Source organism: Mchenga conophoros, linkage group LG23 (genome assembly GCF_057382185.1).
Source record: "Mchenga conophoros isolate Kocher_MC1m ecotype Shallow Benthic linkage group LG23, M_conophoros_male_GT1.1, whole genome shotgun sequence".
NCBI classification, from domain to species: Eukaryota; Metazoa; Chordata; class Actinopteri; order Cichliformes; family Cichlidae; genus Mchenga; species Mchenga conophoros.
The window spans coordinates 15,276,140-15,298,492 of record NC_140547.1 but is presented as its reverse complement, the minus strand read 5'-3'; the positions used below and the strand labels follow the sequence as shown (position 1 = coordinate 15,298,492).

Below are 22,353 nucleotides of genomic sequence, written 5' to 3'. Positions count from 1 at the left end.
GGAAAAAAAAAAAAAAAAAAACTCACAAGAGGACCAATTCCTTTTCAATAGCTTTATTAGAACAAATTTCCTCATTCGGAACGGAGCAGACCAACGCCTTAATCTTCAGCCTCCTGTTCCTGAGCCCGGAGGAAGCTGGCCTTCTTCTGGGCGACGCGGTCTTTCCTCTGGGCCAGAGAGAGCTTGGCACGGTTCCACCTTCGCAGAAACACACATAGACACAATTAGAATTTAGTTTAAATTAATTGCGTCAGAGCCGCTGTGGCAAAACTAGTTCAAAAAGGCACTGGAGTCATGGTATTCCCTATGAATTAGCCTAGATCTCAAACTGACATTTCCCTCCCAATTTCAAATTTCAGTTCTGAGAAAGAGTAAAGCAAAGCCCAGGTATCACTTCTCACCTCTTCTTCTTGACTTCTTTGGGAGGCTTCTTTTCATGGACTGGGTTCTCGCGAATGGCAGCATGAGCCTTTTTGTACATTTCCTCAATCTGAAAAATGGATAACGACTCAATCTTATGTCCTAAAAAAATACAGATTTTGGATTTCACAATGTACACACACACAAGAATAGATTCGATTATTATCATTTGGCTGATTTTTCAGCCCTAAACTATTCTAAGAACCAATATGTTCAAATAGTGGCAACTACATCAATGATGAAATGCTTCATTCGTGCACCGCATCGCTCATTCCCCACACCGAAATCCTGCTCTCATTTTACCAGCTGAAGTAGCTCCGCTAAAATTGCTCAACACACAAAACTAAGCTGGCAAATGTGTTGTGCAAATGTTCTATGCTGAGACGTACAAAGGCACAAATTTGCTGTGATTGATGTAAGATTTGTAAGTCAACAGCTTAGCCTCAGGAAGTGACATGAGATCACTTTAGAACTGAACCTCAAACCATTATCACACATTTTGAAAATCATCAATACCCTGTCACTGGGATTAGAATGTTCTAGTTAATTACTTTGTGAATGGCAAAGGGCCATTGCTTAGTAAAGCCCAAGCTTAACCTAGATTAACTACACTTACAGTGCACAAGGTTCAATAAAACAAACAAAAAAAAAAAACAATATACTCCAACACTAAAGAAAACTAGAGCCCCCTGCCACCTGAAATTTGACTAAATCTATGAATCCACACAAAACTCAAAGGTAATTTTATAATGCAGAAAGTAAACTTGCTGAATCAGGGGTGACTCCATTCTTGATGAAGCGAGAGAACTGTTTCTTGTAAGCGTCCTCATCCTCCTCCATCAGATAGCTCATGTACTCAGACACATTGATGCCCATGATGTGCTTGCGGTGGACCTCAGCGTTGAACTCTTTGCTCTCTGTATCATACCCAGGGAAGCGCTTGGTGCTGCAGACAAAAAAAAAAAAAAAAAAAGAAAAAAAAAAAAGAGAGAAAGCACTGTTGATATGCAGTGCAGATTCCACACACTTGGTCTTATCTGTGTCTATTTAAATTAGTCTTCGAATACAAAAATGGCTCAGTTAAGCAAGTTGTCAGATTTTCACTTCGGTTTCCAATAAGTTCACTTAGCCAAGACCAAGGCTACGTCCACACTAATGCGTTTTCGTTTGAAACCGCATCGTTTTCTCTCCCTTTTGGCCTCCTGTCCACACTGAGACGGCATTTTGGCTGATGGAAGACGTAGCGTTTTGAAAACGCTCTCGAAAAAGCACACATTTCGCAGTGGGGACAGCAAAAACGCAGACTTTCTAAAACGATGACGCATGTTAGTCATATGAAGCAGTCATGTGACAAATTAAACTAAGATAGCAGTTTAATGTTTTGTTTGCTCTCAATTTTGACAGCCCTATTAAAGATTAATATCAGTCTGTACATGCTCCAGATCTTCAAATTCTTTAACTCTCACTTGCTTTTGCAACTTTGTACTTTTGCGTTACTCGCAGCAACAACTCCACCTCATTGTTAGTCCATTTTAAAAAAAACTCTGTGCTTTTCTCAACATTCTGCCGCGACGGTCTAAAGAGCCAGAAAGGAAATAATAAATGAGGCAGGTCAAAAAACTTCTTTCGTTTCAAGCGTGCGCAGTACTGGAGCATAAGTGCTTTCGGCCGTTTCAATGTGGACGCACAACTCTGAAAACGACTGAAAACGCTAGTGTGGACGCGGAGTGTTTTCAGACAAAAATGCCATTTTCAAATCTATCCGGGCTAGTGTGCCTACCCTACTCCACTTTCCAGTGATCGGGCATTGTTTTTAAAGATTTGGACATTCTAGTTTTCTGTTCTCACTGAGAATGCGGTTTCAGTCTCTTTGGCTTTTTATGTTTCTACTGTTTGCAGAGGAGCATCTATTCTCTCCCTGCCACACGCAGCTAACACTTTCAGTAAATGAGGTCAAACAAACTGCCTCTAGGTGCATTACTGCCATCTTCAGGGAGCATAGGTGCATTACAAGATATCAAGTGCAGACTAAGAAGTAAAAGAAATTATTTTAAGAATTAGTTACATAAACCATTTTATTTCTAATTTTTTTTTTAAAAATGCGCTTTTTAAAATAGTGGCCTCCCCAGAACAAACTAAATATACTTTCTGTCAAGCAAATGATAGCGGGTAAGATGAACTAGTGAAATAAATCTACTTAACAACATGCTTTTAAAAGAAAAAGGCATCGAGATCAAAATACAGCCTGAAGTTATTTTTGAACCCAACACATTTACTCATATTTGTGCAATGCAGTGTAAAGTATTCTAAATGTCATAAATGTATAAAAAGAATCAATGATCTCAAATCGCTATCTATATTTATTTTTATTTTTTTTAACTAATGGACAATTTTACATACAAAACCTACAATGTTCACAAGTAAAATATGCCGTGCCATCCACAGTCAACCTTTACTGTTACTTTTGCAAGTCTGGACACACTGCTACTGTTAGGCTACTAGCAATCACCAGAAACTCACGAATGCCTTTTTTCCCCCCAACATCGATCGTCACCGATGAATAGCAGCGAAATTAAAGGACTCTGATATGAGATTATTCTTTTTGATCCACCCTGTATGGCTGGAGACTTAAAGACATGCCACTAATTGCTGCTCTCTTGTCTCACAGGCTTCACATATTGCAAAACTCTGTTTCAATTACAAAAATCAATACAATTCCACACAGAACCGCTGCAGGATCAAGCATTATCCACCTGCAATCAGGCATACTGTTTGTGTAGCTTGCGAGTTCAGATACACTGATGGTAGTGAGTAATACAGCCAACCGAAAGCGGAGGATATCAGCTGCCTCGTTTTACACTTGATCTTCAGATCCATCAATTACTTCCACGTGTCTGCGTTTGTAAGACGAGTAACAGCAGGATAACATTCAGTAGTTTAATGTTTGTAGCTTGTATATGAAAAAATAAATACAAATCCTGATGCTTATTTTATTATTGCTTTCCTGCTCGGTCCGACTCAATAACTGTGCAGCGATTAACTCCGTAAAACGGCGGATCCTTAACTGTGCTAGCGGGAATCTGATCGCTTTATCTTTTACTTTTCATGCTGAGGAAAAGATAACCGTCCCACGTGTTCACCGCAGCACTTAAAGCGGCAATCCAAAGACCTGTTTCTTTTCTTCGTTTTTTGTTTAAGCAACACAAGTTTGGACGTTTCTGACAGCATTCGGACGACCGCTTTGTTGTTCTTTTTATAAGTCCATCTTCTACAAAGACTCATCCGACACGATGCACTGGCAGTCTCATTCAAAATTCGCAACACTGACAAGCTGATGGGTAATTTGAAAGAAAAGGGGCCAGGTAGTGGGTGTGTTACGAGATGCACACATTTGCAAAGCAATGTTCTCTCTGACGACAGACTATTAACATGTAATCATTCCCACACCTAATAGCCCTACTTATTCTCTGCTGAAGAGAGGTAAGTGACACATTCTCCCACTCAAAACACCTGTGGTTCTGACTGAGGTACTGTGATTGAAACCAACCACTTTTACCGAGCTGCTACTGCAGAGTCTTGAAATAATTCACAGCACTGTCACACGATAGGATTCAATTCACAAACAACTGCTTTTCTACCGCCACCCAAACCAACTGAGGTACTTCAGTAATCACTTTATGACACGGTAGTAACAGCCTTCAACTCAAAGACGCTTTATCAAAAAATTGGTGGAAAACTCAAAGACAACAAGCTCAACATAAAAGGTATTTTTCTCAGCGGGCGAGGTGCAGGCAACACTAATAACGGTAATGATAAATATTTTCTGTCAAATTTCCTCAGTCAGCACACGCAATACCAAGACCGAAACTAACCCTTACATGTAAACCAACTTCTAATTGCTGAGACTTGGCCAAATGCATTCCATGAAGGTCTGTAGCACCAAGATGTTTGAACGTTTTATTTTCTGCATGCATCTATGGCATTTACAGGGCTTTTAGACTTTAACTAGACCTAATGATTTACTCCTTATGACATCCACACAAAATATTACAGGATGTAAGACCGTCCCTTAAGCAATTTCTCAAAAGTATAAATATTTTAAGAACTAAATTGCTGGAGCGTTTTTTGCAACGGGAGCTAGAAAAGCATTTTTGCTGCCCAGCACCAAAATGTGATTTGCCAGGCAGCACACCTCACACCTGGGTATGTTTTGTTTTGTTTTTTTGTGTCTGTAGAAGTTACCTGTGTGGAATGGACAGGCCTCCATCCACAGCCCCCTTCAGGGCACCGAACACCTTGTTGCCTGTGGTGGTTCTAGCAAGCCCAGCATCCAGGTAGCAGGAGAAAGCGCCTGGCTGACCATCAATGCTCTCCACGTTGAACTCGTCACCTGTCACCTCAACCTGGCCTTCGTACACCTTGTCCAGGCCAAACTTGTTCAGGAGCTGCGCACAGAAAATGTCATTTAAGAGATTTAACAGCTGGATATTTCTGGATCAGCAATCAAAAACCTTTATTCTGGTTTCCAAGACTTTATCTATACAAATTTGCCCCGATTTCAGCAAATCGTTAAGAGGCTGACATCTGCTTAAACATTCTCAAAGGACTATGAATTTCATCGCTAAAATTTCAGGTCAATTTAAGTCTCTTGGAACAGGTTTAATACATACTCTGCGGGCCAGCAGCAGACCAGTGCAGTAGGCTGCGGCGTAGTTTGTCAAGCCCACAGTGACTCCATACTTTGGCAGCTCGTGTGAGTAGGCAGCACACACGATCATATCACCCTCAATCTTGGCATAGGCGATCTGCAACACAAGCGCAAGGAAATGAATTCACAGGAGGAGAAAAATCTTGAAGGTGTATTTATACTCTGGACTATAAAGCAGCTCAGCATGATGCTGCTGCACATCACAGTGATTTAATAGCAACTAATTTTAAACTTTTTATAGATTTAGCGAGATTTGGTTATTAGAATATTGCAGCTAACAAAAGGGAAACTGACTTGGTAATAAAATAAACCTGATCTCTAGAGATGAAAGTACCGTAAATGTCGGGCTATAAGCCGCTACTTTTTGCACAAGCTTTGAACCCTGCGGCTTTTAGTCAGGTGCGGCTTTTCTATGGATTGTCTGTGATTTTTGTCATATCGTAAGACGATTTGTTTTGTGTGTTCCGCTGTTGTACGGCACTACGTTGCCTGGCGGAAGGATCGGGGTTCAAGAGTGGTATGTTAGTCACATGTCCGTCCGCCAGGCAACGTAGTGCCGTACGAAGTAGCGCGAAAAACAAACTTCAAAGTAGCGGTATGCGTTCAGCGGGAGTCGTGGATGATGAGCGGCGATAAACTTGCAAGTTATGCCCAACTCCACCGGTGGATTCTGACAGCGTGGAAAAGTGTGAAAACATCCACGATCACCAACGGATTTTGAAGGGCTGGACTGCTGCATGATGGAGAGGAGGACACCGCCACGGCCCTTCTGAGGGTGTTCGACTCTGACACTGACAATGAGGATTTCTTTGGTTTTGAAAGTGACAACGAAGGAGAGAAGAAGAGTGGATGACGAAGCCATCCTGAGCCTGTTTGTATCCGACACTGGAGAAGAGGACTTTGGTGGTTTTAGTGCGCAGGAAGAAGAGAAAGATGGTGGTGAATGACTGACTTTTCTTCTTGTTAAAGCTGTGTCACTGCACCTGAGCCTAAAAGGTAGTCCGAATCTATTTTTCTGGTGTGCTGTAGGCTACTGTTATGTACTACATGTGCAAATATGTACCCATAACTTGTTTTTCAAAATATTAATAAAAGTGATGTCTCCAAACAGCCATCTCTTTCCTGACAATTCCCTTTGTGCATATTCTCTTACATATGATAAGTCAACATTGAAACACCTGCGGCTTTTGGTCAGGTGCGGCTAATGTATGTACAAAACAGGATTTTCCCCTGATTTTAGCTTGTGCGGCTAATATTTAGGTGCGCTTTGTAGTCCGGGAAATACGGTAAGTGAATTTCGGGGTGCGTGCTTTTTTCTTTTCTTTTGACGCTTAATTTTGATCTGCATGAGCAAGCCAGACTTACTGCTGTCATAGTTATACCAGCACCAACTTGAATTAGCTTAAGTCTGCAAGGCTCTGTTCATCAAAAACTACTGTGCTGTACCTGAGAAGTACGCATGTGCACAGCTTTTTACCCTTGAATTAAGATGGGCATGAAGGATATGAGCTGTTAAAATGATCTACAAGCCAGCTACTACCCAGCAAACATGGCTGAAACAGTAGAACCATTTTCCCAATCAAATCTTCCTGCATTACGAAGGCAAAAATGGTACGATAGATGGCAGGATGTTAAGGTTCTTAACAGCAACCCAGCTGTTTCTGACAAATTAAGCAATTCTAAACATTAATGCAATGAAGAAACGAAACTGATGTGCCATTCTGTAAAAATGACTGACGAACACTTTAGTTATCAAATTATTAGGGCTGTCAACCTTAACATGATTAACATTTTTAATGTATTTAACCCATCTGGAAGACAGAATGGACAATCTTTGGACAAACTGCCTGAAATGCGTTGACAGAGACATGTGATGATGGATTAATCCGCGTTAACACATCAACTTTGACAGCCTACAAATTATTAAAGCCAACGTCACAAACACCTACTACCATTAACATGTTTTTAAAAATATACACATCACTTCTCTACCCCTGACATCAGCATTATAAATGATTAACAAGTGGTTTGGTGGATCTGTCAGCTGATTTGAGTAAAAAGTGGACCTCAGAGTGAGGTACAGAGGAACACCAACAGCATATACTCTGACCCTTTCTCAGCCAAATGTTGTAGGGGCTGTCAGATATTTTGACCTCCTGCAGTTATAATGGTGCAGGTGCAACAAATGCTTACCTGGCAGATGATGTCCCTGTTGGAGAAGCGGACAATCATCCGGTACTTGGGTGTGTTGTACTTATTCTTGTCCTGAACGACCAGGCGCTTGCGAGCAAAGAAGTCAGTCTTGCCCTCTGTCAGACACAGAAATCATGAGTTACTAACAGAACGACAGCCATAATAAGACAAACATAAAACGACTGGGAGCATCACGGGTATGGGTTACCTCTCCTCCTCCTGAATTTGACCTGGTACCTCTTAAAGTAGGCCTTGTTCTTCACCACTTTAACAAAACCCTGAAAAAAGAAGTATCAACTTAACAGCAAGTTCAAAAACTAATACAGACCTTAACTCCTCAGTGAGACACTTGGAGATTGGTTTATAATGCTGCTATGAGCTGGACTGTCACTGTCAGAAGAACTACAGTCGGTTAACATCAGCTAGCCGACCCAATGAAAATCAACGGGAGGAGTTAGCTTAACTGCTAAGTAGGGCAGTCGCTAAGCTACAGGACCAAACGTAGTTTTAAAAATATTAATTAAGAGGACGTGATCTTAAGGACCTACTGGTCACACATCAATGTAAAAGTTTCAAACATTTTACAGACAACAGGAAGCGGTAACTTTGTAAAGGCAGCAGGTAGGCCACGTTTAAGCAGACCAGGGTAGGCATTGGCAAGACTGAATCTATCTTCATCTGAACAGCAGCAATGTGTTTTCAAACATCTGACACCACACAGCACAAGATGTACGCCTAATGTATACATATAGGCACATATGTGGACAGATTACAAACCATTTTGCAGTCTTTTTGTCTCCTTATGAAGGAGCCCGGAGCCAAAGACTGGGGCTTGACTCCGCTGCACTGGAAAAAGGAAGATCATCGTGCGCACGCTCAGTAAGTACCGCGTCACAGGATGAGCCGTGCCGCTTTGGAACCTTGGATTCACAACACTGCCTCCTAGAGAGCTGGGGAAGCTATTTACCCGATTATCTGCTTGGGGTTTTGGTGTGTGTTTTGTTTTGTTTTGTTTGTTTTGTTTTGGTGTTTTAATATTCCCGTGTAAAATCATTTAGATTACATCACATTTCCAACCTCATCCCCTCAGAATCAGCTGGTCTTTTTGCTCCTATCTCAGCCTGTTGTAGAAAGCGATAGTAAGTCTCGACAAATGCATGTTTCATGAAACACGTCACCAAAGTTGAGGTGTATGTCAAGTTTGCAGCTGCATTCCACTTAGGTCCTTCAGTTTCAGACTCTTTGTGCATAGCCACTGACACACCCTGTCATGGACAATGAATAGAGTCAATTTCAAGCCTAGCACTGCGAGATACTGCACTGATTGATTTGGTATCAATCAGAAATCAAGTAAATAGAGGGTGTGTCTTAACACAATAAGACACACTTTTCAGCTTTTCATGTATTTGGAAACTGGGTTTTTTGAAGACGTGGAATGTAAATGTGTCTGTCTTTAAAGCACTTTTTGTCAGTTTATGTTGTTTAACTGTATTATAGACTATAAACAAAATAGATGTGACCATCAACACAAAAGGTTCAGACAGTTTTCATGGTGCCATTGAGCTATATTTTTTGTTTCCAAAGAAAATAATTGATTTAACATAATTCACCGAGCTACATACTGAACTCAGAGGGTAGAAACAACGTATCGATTTCATCGCGGTAGTATCAACTGGACACCAGTACACGAGTCCACGTCTACAGACCAGACAACATTTTCCCAGTCATCTGTTCTTCAGTATTGGTAAGCCCATGCTGACTGTAGCCTCAGTATCCTGTTCTTAGCTGACAGGAGCAGCACCTGGTGTGGTCTTCTGCTGCTGTAGCTCATCTGCTCAAGGTTTAGAGATGCTCTTCTGAATACTTTGGTTGTAACAAGTCGTCATTTCAGTTATTGTTGCCTTCCTGTCAGCTCAAAGCAGTCTGGCCATTCTCTTCTGACCTCTGGCATCAGCAAAGCATTTTTACCAGAGAACTGCCACTCACTGGATTTTTTTCCCCCTGACCATTATCTGTAAACCCTAGATAATCCCAGTAGCTCGGCAGTTTCTGAAATACTCAGACCAGCCTATGTGGCACCCACAAATATGCCTTGTTCAAGTCACTTAAATGACTTTTCTTTCCTATTCTGATGCTCGCTTTTCATTAATGAGCAGTTGATGATGTGTTATTAAGTAACTCCTTGAGTTAAAAGTAACTTTTTGAAAAACTCTGTTATATTTAGAGCATATTTTCAGTGGAATAAGTTGCCTTATGCAATTAGAGAATTGGCTTCTATTCATAATTTTAAAAATCACCTAAAAGCCTATTTAGGCAGTTTTTAATTTATTTGTAAATATTGTAAGAGGGCAATGTCACTTGTAATGGAAATTGTGTATTTTGTTTGAGTGTTTTTTATATTTTTTAATATTTACATGCTTATATTTTCAGAATTGTAAAACCTTATTGTGGATGTAAGAGCTAAATTACGTGGATATTTTGCATCCAATTCATTGTGTAACATTTTATTCGATGGTATTTGATGGTTTGGGCCCCAGGAAGACTAGCAACCAGTGTTGTGGAAGCTAATGGGGTTCCTTCTATATAAACAAATAAACAAATAAACTAATAAAGTTGTGGGCGAGCATATATAAGAGAAAATAAAGGCCTCATTGCATCCCATTAGAGTAGATCTCTCTCTGAGTGCAGTCATGTTTGTGGTTCCAAAGCAGAAAAGGAGTCATAGACTGCATTGAGGACACTGGACTTATGCTGTGGTGATATATAAATGCAACTGAATTAATTGGAATTTTTTATTTTCTATGCAATTACGGGAATCCACCTTGTAACATAAAAATACATTTTCCATGTCCTGATCTTTGACAGTGCACTTTGAAGTGTGGTCAAAATCAAGATAGCACAGTAGTATGGATGTTAATCAAGTGTACATCAAAAATTGAGCGATAACTGTAGACATCAGTTAGGAGTGTGTGACTGCAAACAACACAAGCAAAGTCACAGTTTGATGATGCTCCTTCACAATAATTTGGCTTTTTGCTGGCTCAGCCAATATTAGCACAAAACATTATAAAGATCTATTTATAAAAAGCCAGCCAACTTTCTCATCTATTTTAAGGTCTCTGTGACTCAACTGTTTCGTCATAATCTACCCTAATAGTGTGCATTACAATTTGGGTGCGTAGCCATAAGTATGTAAATATTTATGGTTGACGGGCTGAGATGTCATTGTTGACGGTGTCTCAGAGTTAGAAGCCTACATTCACTGTGGTGTTGCCAAGTGTCATCTACAGTTCGAGCTGCTTTTCAGCCACTGTCATCGAGGAAGGAGTGTCCAGCTTGTCAACAAAAGAAATGCGTCACTGCTCTCATGTGAAACCTGAAAAGTAGGTTTCATGAGTGCATGGTATGTAATTCTAGTCAGTCGAGTCATATTTTTACCAGAGCAAGTGATTGCTGCATTATGAGCTACATATAGCTACTGAAGGCACTTTGATTGAGGTGTCATATTATAGATATTTTTCAAATTAATATTTCCTCATACGTTAAAGTCGTTTTTAAAGGTTTACACCAGAGTTTTTTCTGGACTTGTTTTTGGTCTTTTTCTGATTTTTCAATGAAGATAAGATTATTTAACTGAAATTTATAACAACCAAAGTGTTTGTACCTCCAGGTTTCATCTAACACAGGTAGTTTTCTCTCAGCAATGAATTTCAGGTAAGAAAATTAGGTAAGCATTACAACATATGTGTGGAGCTCTTTTCTTTGACTTGAAGATTTTACATTGTATAGACACACTGGTTCCAAATTAGAAGCTGTTGAAAAACAGACATGACATGAGGTGATGTCTGTCGTATCGTTGGCAAAAAGACACATGAGCCTAATTTGAATGTGTGTGAATGGTTTGCTTTTTTATATCCTGTTCCCTGAATGCCTTGTGCATTCTGTAGCGTGTTATGACACTTTGGAGCTAAATTTAAATAAGGAAAAAAGGCATAATTATACTTAGACAAACCTAATACAGCCTTATAATTTTGATTCCTTTCAAAGATCTTTCATGTGTATCTGCTTCTGTCTTTGATAACAGGATTCTTTACGTATTTTGTTTCTTAAAATTTCTTATCCATATTTTTTATAAACAGGTTACAACTTCTCACTCACTCTCACTCTTAGTTTATAAATATTGTTAATGAAACTTAATTAATTCACTAACCAGCTTTTGAACAAGATATTTAACATAATGTGAAAAACCTGTCCTGGCAAGCAGGTTTAAGGTGTCACTTTAGTTGTGTTTGTACAGTTTGTGTTGCCGCGGAGAGTGATCATAAAGAGCAAAAGTATTGACGTCCTCGGGTACAGCCAGAAGCACAGCTAAATCATCTGTCATCATCAATCTAGCTGATGATCTTAAAGCTATTCACAAGGAACATAGGGAAGAAAAACGTGACTTAATTCCAATATTTTCTATAACAAATGCATGATTTTCCCTTTTAAAATTATACTTCTTTTTTTTTTTTTTAACAACGAATGAAAGAAATGACGTATTGGAGGTGCAGTTGCGCAGTTTGAACGCTTGGTGTCAGTATTGTTCCAAATCAGGCATGCTCTGTGGGATGTAAACACTCGGGTAGGCCGCCGTCTGTCCCAGCTCCGCAGACATTTGTGTACACGTATTACGGCTGCATGGGTTGGACCCAAGAGTCAATGGGAACGAGCTAACTTAACGCTGGCTAGCTTTCAAGTGGAAACCGATCTAGGCTATCTTGGGTAACATATGTACTTGGGTGAACCGTGTGAAAACCTGTCGTTTTCTCATAGTATCAGGACTAGCACACTTTCGTGCATGGGAAGCAGGCGACGTCTGCTGCGTGTGGCTAAAGACGGTTCAAGGTAAATGATGTTCTTGCTATTTTCGGGCTATGTCTAAATACTGGAACGATCAGTAACTCGTAAAATCTTAGTTCTCACCCGTGACTGTTAACGTGAACAATGCGACATTACTTTAAAGTAAAGCAGATTAGCTTTACTTAACTCAAAAACTGCGGTTTAGTATCAGCGTGTATCACGGCTTGTTGGCGCTGTTGCTTGTGTTAAATGTTTGCTGTTGATCTCCAAACTACTTTATAAAGGACTCTGGCTATCGCCTGGAACAAAAAACCCAAACCTAAAAAACACTTCATCCTTTGATAAGCAGTGTATTTATTCTTGCAGGGTAGTGTCTGTTAAAGTCACATTTATTCAACATGTAACCTCCTGTAGTGTTGTCCGAGGCGTCGACTTTAGAGCCTTCTGGAAGACATACAGTGTGCATACTGTTGCATTTGATGCTAGATCTCCATTTCGTCATTTCACAACATCAGCAAGCCATAAAAGGAATCGGGAGCTCGGCGTCTAATGCATCTGTACTCAGCTTACTGCCCGTCCCCTAAAGTGTTTTTGATAGGTAAACAATATTATGTGTGTGTCAGTAGACTAAGCAAAGGATTTAAACTGCTCAGCAGTAGTGTTGGCTGTGTTGCAGCTAAGCATATGCGTCAGTCCAGCTGCAAAGAAGTGACTTGCAAGTTGCAACAGCTCTCAAAGTAGAGATCAAGCGGACTTTTAACCCACCAGAAGTTATTATAACAGGAAGAAACGTCACCAGACTCAATTAAAGTGCATTTCATTCGTACTTTAAATTCCTAAAGCAATTTAAACTGATCTAAATGTATAATATTGCCAGATTAATAACCTAATACAGTGCATTATATTGAGGGATGCGCAGACTGTGTTTTTTAGTTTAATATAGAGTGTGCCAATTCACAAAAGTCATCTTAGGCTTTTACTCTAATATTGCATGGTCTTCCCGTCACCAAAGACCATGCAATATTAGAGTAAAAACCGTACCGATCACAGATGTCCTATGAGCTTGAAAATGGCGGGGAGGAAGAACTCTGTTAACAGGAAGAATTTACCAGCAGATCCAGACTTAGTGAGGAAGGGCTATCTACCTTAACTGTTCAGAGAAGGAGAAAAGAGATGACAAACAAACTATGTGAGAGAGAAGAGAAAAGTTGCTAATATCGCTATGATCATTTGGCCAGGTGGAAATTGATGTGACACAAAGGATAAATATCAGCTATCAATGTCATTTTATTTGCCAATATGCCAGTATAATAATCGTTTCCTCTACCTGTACTTAGCTCATCATTTCACTGAAATAATCAGTTTCAATACACAAATAATAAATAATAATAAATAATCAGTTTCAATACACATTTACCTCAGATTAGCATTTATTTTTTTGTTGTAGCTTGAGCTAGGGCTGTGCGATATGACCAAAATCTCATATCCCGATATAAAACATCTATCTTCCGATAACGATATAAATCACAAAAAATTTAATATTTTAATATTTTCTGTAAATTCTGTGAATCTCGGGTAGGTGAAGTGTTTCCAGCTGGGCATCTTGTACCCGGAGTCGAGTGTTTTAACCGATGCATGAAACTACACATTTTTAGACAGGTTGTAACTGCCACCGTTTTCTTTGTGAGTATTTATTACACGGTGTGCTGCGGGGAAAAGCCTGTTCTAATGTTTGAATCTAAGGTTTATTTTTTAGCACCTGACGACTCTTTTTTTGCTTCCCACCCGTCAATACTGTGCATACTTTTTCACGTGATTCCGTTTATTTTGAAAATTCTCAACAGGATCTTGAGCTTTATTGTGAAAGGTTTATGTGGAAAATAAACAAGCGGACATGCGATGGTTTTACCGTCGTTGTTGCTAACGACAACCCATAAAGCAGGTGCTTGTCTGTCCTTAGTGTGGTTATATTAAATATAAGAGAAAGAGAGAACTTTAAGAAATTAATATAGCCACTACAGTGACCATCAAAACGATGAAAAAAATATGCAAACAGTTTATTTTGCAACACCACGAAACAAACGATAGCGTAAAATGAAACGATAGACGTTTTTATATCGTCATCCGATATATATTTTATATCGAACAGCCCTAGTTTGAGCCACAGTGCATCGGTGAACAACTTTGGCTCATGTGGTGTCAATTGCCAAATTCCCAACAAACACATAACAACTTCTCACTCTTTTTGTATGTCAGCAAGTCAAATCTGTGAACCCAGGGGACATGAAGCTTCAAGAACTTTCCTGTGACCCCCATATTTAAGAGTCCTTGGAGAACATGGATCAAGGAGTTACAATAAATCGTGTGTGACTAAGCGAAGCAGAGGATGATCGTGTTATGTACTCGCCACCTACACTCTATGTATGTGCCTGTGGCTGAACAAGAAAAAAGTACATTTGAATCCATTTTTGGTCATTTTACACAGATTACAGTGGTTTTCTCCCTCAGAGAACTTATCGCCAACAACTAGTACTGAAAACAAAAAGTAACATTTAACTTGTCGTGAGACGAAAAGCCAAGCTGTAATTATTACTGTAAACAATGTGTCAGGTGTGTTTATATTAGCGTGTGGCCCGTGAGAAATCTTATAACTGCAGTACCTAACTGAATGCATCCAGTTAAGCCTATGATTTCCACCCTGTGGCGCATCAAAGCAAAGATAATACCTACAAATACAATCACCAGTAATGCATTACATTATTTGTGTAGCTCAGAAAGAGAATCCTAAAAGCCACAAATCAGTAATGCTGTCACTTCAGTGTAGTTTCAGTGTTTTGATCCCCCCCGGCCACCATTTTCCCCCTTGTGAGTTTTTCTCTTCTTCCCCACAATTTCACTAACTGGTGTTTATGTTATCCTCATTTATTTAATAAGTATGATCAGGCAGATTGGACTTATATTTATATTATATTTAGTGTATATTTATATAAAAAAGCAAGACAAAAAAGCCTTATAGTTAATGTTTTAGATTGGCTGTAGCTGTTTCTCCCAGTGAATAAACCATCCATTGCTGGAATTTAAGTACTGGTATTATATAAAATGAGCTGCTGCCAGCACATATGATTTCCCACACTACTGTAATGCTAGATTTTTGTGGGCCAAATGTAGCTCTCATTATGTGGGTGCACGTTGAAGAATAGCCTTCAGCAAGACCATTGAAATGCTGATGGTACACTGGGAAAATCTGCACTTGTGTGTGTGAAGTCAAAGGCCTTCCCACCTCAGAGTGTGTGTCTGTGTGTGTTATTATAAGTCAGGCCTGTGTTTTAACACCCTCACAAAGCACATGGACTTTTTTTCTCCTCTGAGATTTGGGTCTCTCATGCTCAGCCAGACAAATTTGATGTAATTCCCCTCCTAGAAATGGGAACACGAAAGCCGAGTGACTGTAAATATCTTCTTGACTGAAACTTCAAGCTTTACATTGAGCTAAGAGAGTTGTCTGTTAGGTGTTGTTCATTTTGAGTAAAGACAGTAAATGCTTCTGCCTTTGTGGTCTTTCTCAGTTCCCCATGAAGTTATTCCCTAACGCCTTCTTCTGGCCTTTCTGTGGGTTTCATTAGCTATGCACACTGCATCTCAGGGCCCCTTTGAGTTCTTTGGCAAACAAAAGAAGCAACAATCTCTGTATCCAGGATTTATAGAGAGGCCTTGCTGCAGTTGGCGTGCCTTGTTGGAAGGAATGTCTCCTAAGGCCACCTGGACATTGGCATCTGTCTAAGCATGTCCTGTCGTGAGATGATTACATTTTAGTTGCTACTCTCAGAATGCTTGTATATCCTGACAGAAACATCTAATATAAAATACACTAGGATTTGTTTTTGAGCTTTACTTTTTTCAATGATTCTCATTATTAATGAGATTCACAATTTAGCTGGGTTATAGGAATCCTCCAGTGCATGTCAGGAAATAACATGGGTTTTACCCAATGTAAATGGCTGACGATTGTGTGACATCAGCCAGGTTTTACATCAGTTTTGAAAAGGCTAGATGTTCACTTTACACATTTAGTGTATTCTATTTCAGTGATGCACAAAGCTTTGAGTTAAAAGAGACCTCCATGCAAGATAAAACCTAGAGAGGTCCATTTCTCAGGATCAGTTAATGATTCCCTGACAGTTTAAGTTTTCACAAAGAATAAATTTGTTAAGATGTTCTTTTAATAATGTCTATCTTTATGGTAGTTTTTTTTTTTTTAATTTGATTCACATGGCTGTAATTCAAATATTTATCATGATTTTCCGATCAAGGAGCAGTACTGCCAATGCTTTGTTTTGTAATTGAATGAATGAATTGATTGGACTCTAAGCTTCATTTTGCTGATTGTTTGTTTGATTGATTGCTGAAATGGGCTGAGTAAAATCTGACAGAGACCTTGCACTGCTCACATCAGTTAGTGCTGGTTTTAGTAACTCATTCTATGCAGGTCTCAACAGCTGTTGAAAGTTGTCCTGTGAGTGCTGGACTGACTGGAAAAAGCTTAGTGGTAGATGTAAAGGCCAGTGGTCTTGATGGTCATGCAAACCGTCATTTTTAGTAGGATTTCACAAATCAAATGGAAATGAATTCGTTGATGCACTCATGGTTTAGTTATAGTAAATGGTTAATATTTTACCTGCCTTGTTCTCTGCTCCTCTTTTTAAATAACCCTTCATGTGTTTGTGGGAGTGCGCTCATTGCACAGACCTTTGCTGCTTTTGTCTTGTTTTTCTGCAAGGTTAATGTTACCCTCTGTGTGTTCGGATGTCTTTTTGTTCTCCATCCATGTTGACTTAATGCAGAGACACTGTAGAGCTGCAGAATGAGGATTTGTTTGTTTAGCTCTGTCGTCATATCGCCGATGAAGGTCAGTAAATGTGTCCCCCACGGTGACAGGTCAGCAGCTGGGTGGTGTTATGAAAATAGTAAAGTTGGTGTATCAACTTCCTGTTTCTCTCTGTTCCAGAATAGACTTGGCACAGGCCCCTGTTTATATTAGATGCTATGTCTTTTATGACAAAGTAAAGCATCTTTGTTTTTCTAGATGTTTCATATTCAGTGGGATAAATCATATATTTTTTTTTTTTAGTCATTCAGAGTAGAGATGCTAAACTATGCGTAAACAGCTGAGTGAACCAGCAAAGTCCAGTCGCCGTCTTTTCAAGCTCCTTAGGCTACCATGACCTGGATGACTGAGGACCTACACAGATGATACTGAAGGAGCAAGGGTTTGTGCAGTTTTAGGGAGCCAGCATGCATTGTTGCCCAAAGAGGGAAAATTAACAAACAAAATAATAAGATTTCAGACAGTGCCATAGGATGCGCTGCAGAGAGGGCATTGCATTTCTAAGCTGACACAGTTGTGTTAGAGCAGTTTGAGCCAATAGCCCGATAGTGTAACACGTACAGGCTGTTGTGTCCTTAATTTTGCATTGTATATGTGATGGATTGAGTTTTAATGTGTTTTCTCTGCATATTGTTCGTGGTCTTTGTTTGTTTTTTGGGTGATTGAGTTTATAATAATGATTGATTAATGGTTTCAAAGTGAAAGTGTTACTGGTAGTCATTGCTGTAGTTAGTCTCTCAGATAGTGAGTTGTTTTTGTTTTTTGTAATCTTTGCATTGCAGTTTTGCTCCTGTTTGTGAGATGACTGCTCGATGTCATATACATTAAGTTTGTGGTGAAATGAGACTGAAAAAAAAAAACTGTTCTGTTTCCTTTTTAGATCTGTTACTTCAGATTTGCATTTCACGTCAGTGGTATCCAAAGCTCAATAACATCAAATCATTTCATAGTGAAGATACTATATTAAAGGACGGTTTCTTATATTGTCACGAAGTCTGGCTGTTTCTCTTGGCAGGAGGAAAAAAAGCTTAGCTAAGACACTTTCAGTGTGCACCATAGTTCATTCCTATCACCACACTTACCACAAATTGTCCCTCCTCCTATGATGTGATACTAGATACAGAGAAATTAGTCATCTTTTTCAGGGTAGTTTTTGAAATGATTGGTTTCCTGTCAGGTCTCAGTATCCAGACTTCCTGTCGGGGTGAAGGTGAAGTTAAAAAGTGTTTCTCAGGTGTGAGGTGAATTTCTTTCTGCTGAGCACAGTGATATGCTTCCTGCTCTAATCTTGTTTCACTTCAAGGAAGCCGGTCGTTTGGAGCACTTTGACCCCTTCTGAGTTTGATCATCATATGACTAAAGGACCGTGTGTCGTTGAGTCGATCAAAGGTTCTTAAGAGTGGAATACTTTTTGCGTTGGATTTGAAATATTTAAGCTGTCCTTTTTAATGAAGGCATGCTGGATTTCCTCATGGAAAGCAGCTGTAGCTTGGATTGTTTGGAGTAGCAGGTAGGAGTGGATTTAAGATGTCCTGCATTCATTTTATGCTGTTATTTGATGGTTGTTCTTCTTTTCTTATTTTTATCCAGTATAGTCTCTCTTTATGATAATAGATTATCAGTTTCCAAGTGTTGCTTTGAGCCATTCTTCATGCTGCAGTCAGTAGTGTCCAGTGAAACAGAGACAGTATTGTCACCGATTATAGTGGTGTGGCATGTAGTGCACAAAAATCCCGTCCTCGGTAAACCTGAAATGTCAGTTATGACCAAAAAGAATGGACGGTACTTGTGCATTAGTAATGTTTACAGATAAAGAAAGCAGTATCTTTATTTTAAAGGGATTTATTGCTCTTATTTCCTACACCATATATATTTTTATTCTCCAACTGGTTTCTTGATTTATACTTCAAAATAATCATTAATCTTTTCATGCGCTGACTTGAAGCAGCTCCTCAGTTTTAGCTCCTGTCCTTTGAAGGTTACCTCCACTTTAAATGGATAAATGGTGTTTGGCTATCCCCCACAAACTGGAGCTTCTGTGTTCACAGCTAAACTGTCTGTAACTGAACATTTGTCTCGTACAGATTACTTGCACGTGTACTGACCTCATTATCTAAAACTTGGACCTTTTTTAATATGAGCATCAACCATTGTAACGCACATATTGCAAATATGCAAGTAAAAGCATAATGTTTCTCCTATAAAGTAAATAAAATCCACAGAACATCATTTTAAGAACCTCCAGAATTGTGACAGAATTATTTTAATCTCGTCCTTGGTCAACGCGCCTTTACTGGAATACGAGCAAGTCATTTAAAGTATTGATTGTGGTATCAGAAAGAGACAGATTTGTTTGCCAATGCTGACTTTGTAAACTAAGCAGGTGTATCGATCCAGCTGACACTGACTCCTGGCGCTGCTTCCAACAAAGCTGATAATGTAGCACTAAAGGCTGCTGGGATGTATTGATATTCTATCAGGAGGAAGATGTTTTGATAAATATTTAATTCTTTGTAAATGTAGGCTTCATGTAAGTGACTGGAAGTGATGTTAAGTGGTGTAGTTCAGACTAGGATGTGGTTAGTGAAAGTGTTTAATACTGTATTTTGATGAAACTGAGAGATTTCAGAAGGCTTGGGCTCATGCTTCTCATCTTCTGCAGGTGGCGACAGACAAGGTTGCTGGTAAGCTGAGTTCTACTCTCTCATGGGTGAAGAACTCGGTGTCCCACACGGTCAGTCAGATGGCTAGCCAGGTGGCCACGCCCACATCCTTGCAGACCACTGCTACCTCCTCCTCCACCTCTTTGTCCTCGCCTGGCCTCTCCCCATCCTCGCCGGCCCAGCTCAGTCCTGATGATGTGGAGCTACTTGCCAAGCTCGAGGAGCAGAACAGGTAAGCTTCTCGTGCGAACTGACTCATGTTTGATTTCAGGTTGCGTGGCACAGGATGGACTGTATTGAACCATTCTTTGAGACAGTTTGTGATGTAGTTATAGAGGGGTGGAGAATACAGTCTGACTGGTTTGGAGATAGTTGGAAGAACTGGTTTTTGGACATTGAGATCTTACAGAGACACAAAGTTAATTTCCTCTGGACAATGTAGACTATAACCTCTGTTTGCTAGTCATGAAGCACAATCCTTGGTTATAGAATAGAATCTTGACAATTCTATTTACCATTTACCAAGATTATGATGGCATGTGACATGTGAGCAATACTCACTGACCATTTAAGGTAAACTTTGCTAATAGTAGTATTAACTATGAAGTAAGATTTTAGAAAGTTGATAGTAGGGCTGGAGAGTATATTATAAGTATATTGATATGTATTAAAATTAGGCATAGGGTAAATAGATAAAATTACTTCATATAGGGCTGTTCAAGAACAAAAGTCACAAAGTGATTTAAAATTTAAAAGGGGTCTGATAATACACTTTACAGTATGCTGAATTTAATTTTATGGCGTTTTGAGAAAGGTTACCTTGTGTAAAGCTGTGCCAGCATTTATATTTTGCTTCTTTTACTCTTTGTAGTGCTTGCCCATACACTTTCTTTCTGTGCTCTGCAAGCAAACCTGGCAAGAACCTCATTGGAGCCTTCCCAAAGCTATTTTAGCCAGAGCCAAAAAGAAAATCACCGGCGTTGCAATGACTTTTTTTTTTTTTTTAAAGTGGCAGGCTGTGAGGCTTACCACTTAAACACGGGTATCATAGGTGAACATGGGCCTGTTTGTCTTTCATGGTTCATGTCCACTACTTCAGTATTATCATTTGGAGCTTTTTAATGACATTAATTTATAGCTGTACGGTTAAATGCCCATTCTAACCCAGAACGGGCCATGTGCAAGCCCAGTTTGCACCTGTGAACGATGGTTTGTTGATTTGTTGAAACAACACAAGCAAAAAGTACGGCAGAGTCAGCATACACTGTTTGGATTTAGTTGTGCGTGTCATCATGTATTTATGGTACAGCCGCATGGAGACAGTGAAACATTGGCTGGAATCACATTTATTGAGTATTGTTATTTTATTTATCTTAAATAGATATACCAGAAAGTCTTACTAAGCTTCAGGGATTTTCCAGTAGCTCGTGACTGAGAAACTTGTGGCTTAATATGACCTATGAAATTATTTTTTTGTGTGTTCTGGTCACAGTTTATTTTAATAGTGTGATAAATCACACATGGCTTTCAGTACCATCTGATCATGTATTGAGCTAAGTAGAAAATACCAGTATTGTATGCCACTATTCAGTCTGAAAATACATGAATATGAGCTTTTTGGTCCACACTTCAGAGCTCTAGTTGATGGAATAGAACCTCAGTGTGACCCAGTCTAGCTCATGATGTTCTAAATGTAAGTGCTAATGGACTAAACTCAGACTGTGACAATTGCATTGAGGGAATATTCATCCTCCTGCCTAAAAATGGGAAGCAGGTTATGATGGATGATGTGAAAAGGAACTCATTATTCTATGCAGTTTGTTCTTGTCAGCAGCAGGCACACTGAAATGTGCAAATGTTGTAGGGCATCAGCTTCCTGTACACCCCAAACAAGTTGAACTTCCTCAGGAAGTACAGTTGTTTCTGGTCTGGTTTTGTTCTGCTGGTGTTTACAATAATATACTCAAAATTGCAAGTGAAAAAATTCTTTATTCTTATCGGTGCAAATACTATCTAAGATAAGTCACAACCTAATTTAATCATATAGTGGAGTGGTTGAATATTAATTATTTAAACCTTATTGAAAATCTCAAATCCACAAAACCTTTGTCTTATTATGTTGTATTTGGGCAGTTGTGCACACCTCTCTTATTACCGTCACTGAATCATTTTGCAGATCCTACAAATGTATCTTTTGCTACACATGCAGAAACACATTAGTGATGTTCAGATTGCAAACTAGCCACCTTTAGATGAAAGAGCGTAAAGTATTGATGGAATAAAAGTTAACACTCAGTAGTTAGTCAGGTTCTAGTCTGTTAACATTTAGGTGCTTTAATAATGCCTTCTTCTCCAATAAATGCAAGATGGTGTGTTGCTTTTGATATAATATATCTGATAGATATCTGAATATGAGTATAAAGATTCTTTAGGAATAGGCAAGCTTTCTATTTTCATTTTTACTCTTGGAATTTGGGGTAGTTGAAGGTGGGAGGTTAAAGGCACATGGGGAGGACAAACGAGGAATGCATTGAAACCTTCCCTTATCCATATAAGATAATTAGGTTATTGTTATTGTTCCTATTATTATTTATAGTCAGAACTGTAAACATTACCAGAAGTCTTTTCAGGATATCAGCTGG

General features: G+C 39.3%; 2 protein-coding genes across 5 annotated transcripts in view; one reads left to right on the top strand and one right to left on the bottom strand.

The window, feature by feature from the left end:
- Positions 1–37: 37 nt before the first annotated feature.
- On the bottom strand, positions 38–8,227 carry rpl5b (ribosomal protein L5b). The gene is made up of 8 exons (XM_085263739.1): positions 8,099–8,227; positions 7,530–7,599; positions 7,322–7,437; positions 5,091–5,225; positions 4,663–4,865; positions 1,189–1,366; positions 402–490; positions 38–198 (listed from the first exon to the last, which is right to left on the bottom strand). The coding sequence occupies exons 1-8, from the start codon at positions 8,099–8,101 to the stop codon at positions 99–101; spliced, it is 894 nt and encodes a 297-aa protein (XP_085119865.1). The 5' UTR covers positions 8,102–8,227; the 3' UTR covers positions 38–98.
- A 3,692-nt stretch (positions 8,228–11,919) lies between these two features.
- Positions 11,920–22,353, top strand: part of evi5b (ecotropic viral integration site 5b) — a 43,763-nt gene continuing 33,329 nt past the window's right edge. For 3 of the 4 annotated variants that reach the window (XM_085264281.1, XM_085264279.1, XM_085264277.1), the window contains exons 1-2: positions 11,920–12,208; positions 19,711–19,943. In XM_085264281.1, the coding sequence (XP_085120407.1) occupies positions 19,792–19,943 (152 nt within the window). In that variant the 5' untranslated portion in view covers positions 11,920–12,208; positions 19,711–19,791. Of the gene's footprint in view, positions 12,209–18,397; positions 18,559–19,710; positions 19,944–22,353 lie in introns of those variants that run through there. The other variant, XM_085264278.1, reaches the window with a different exon arrangement.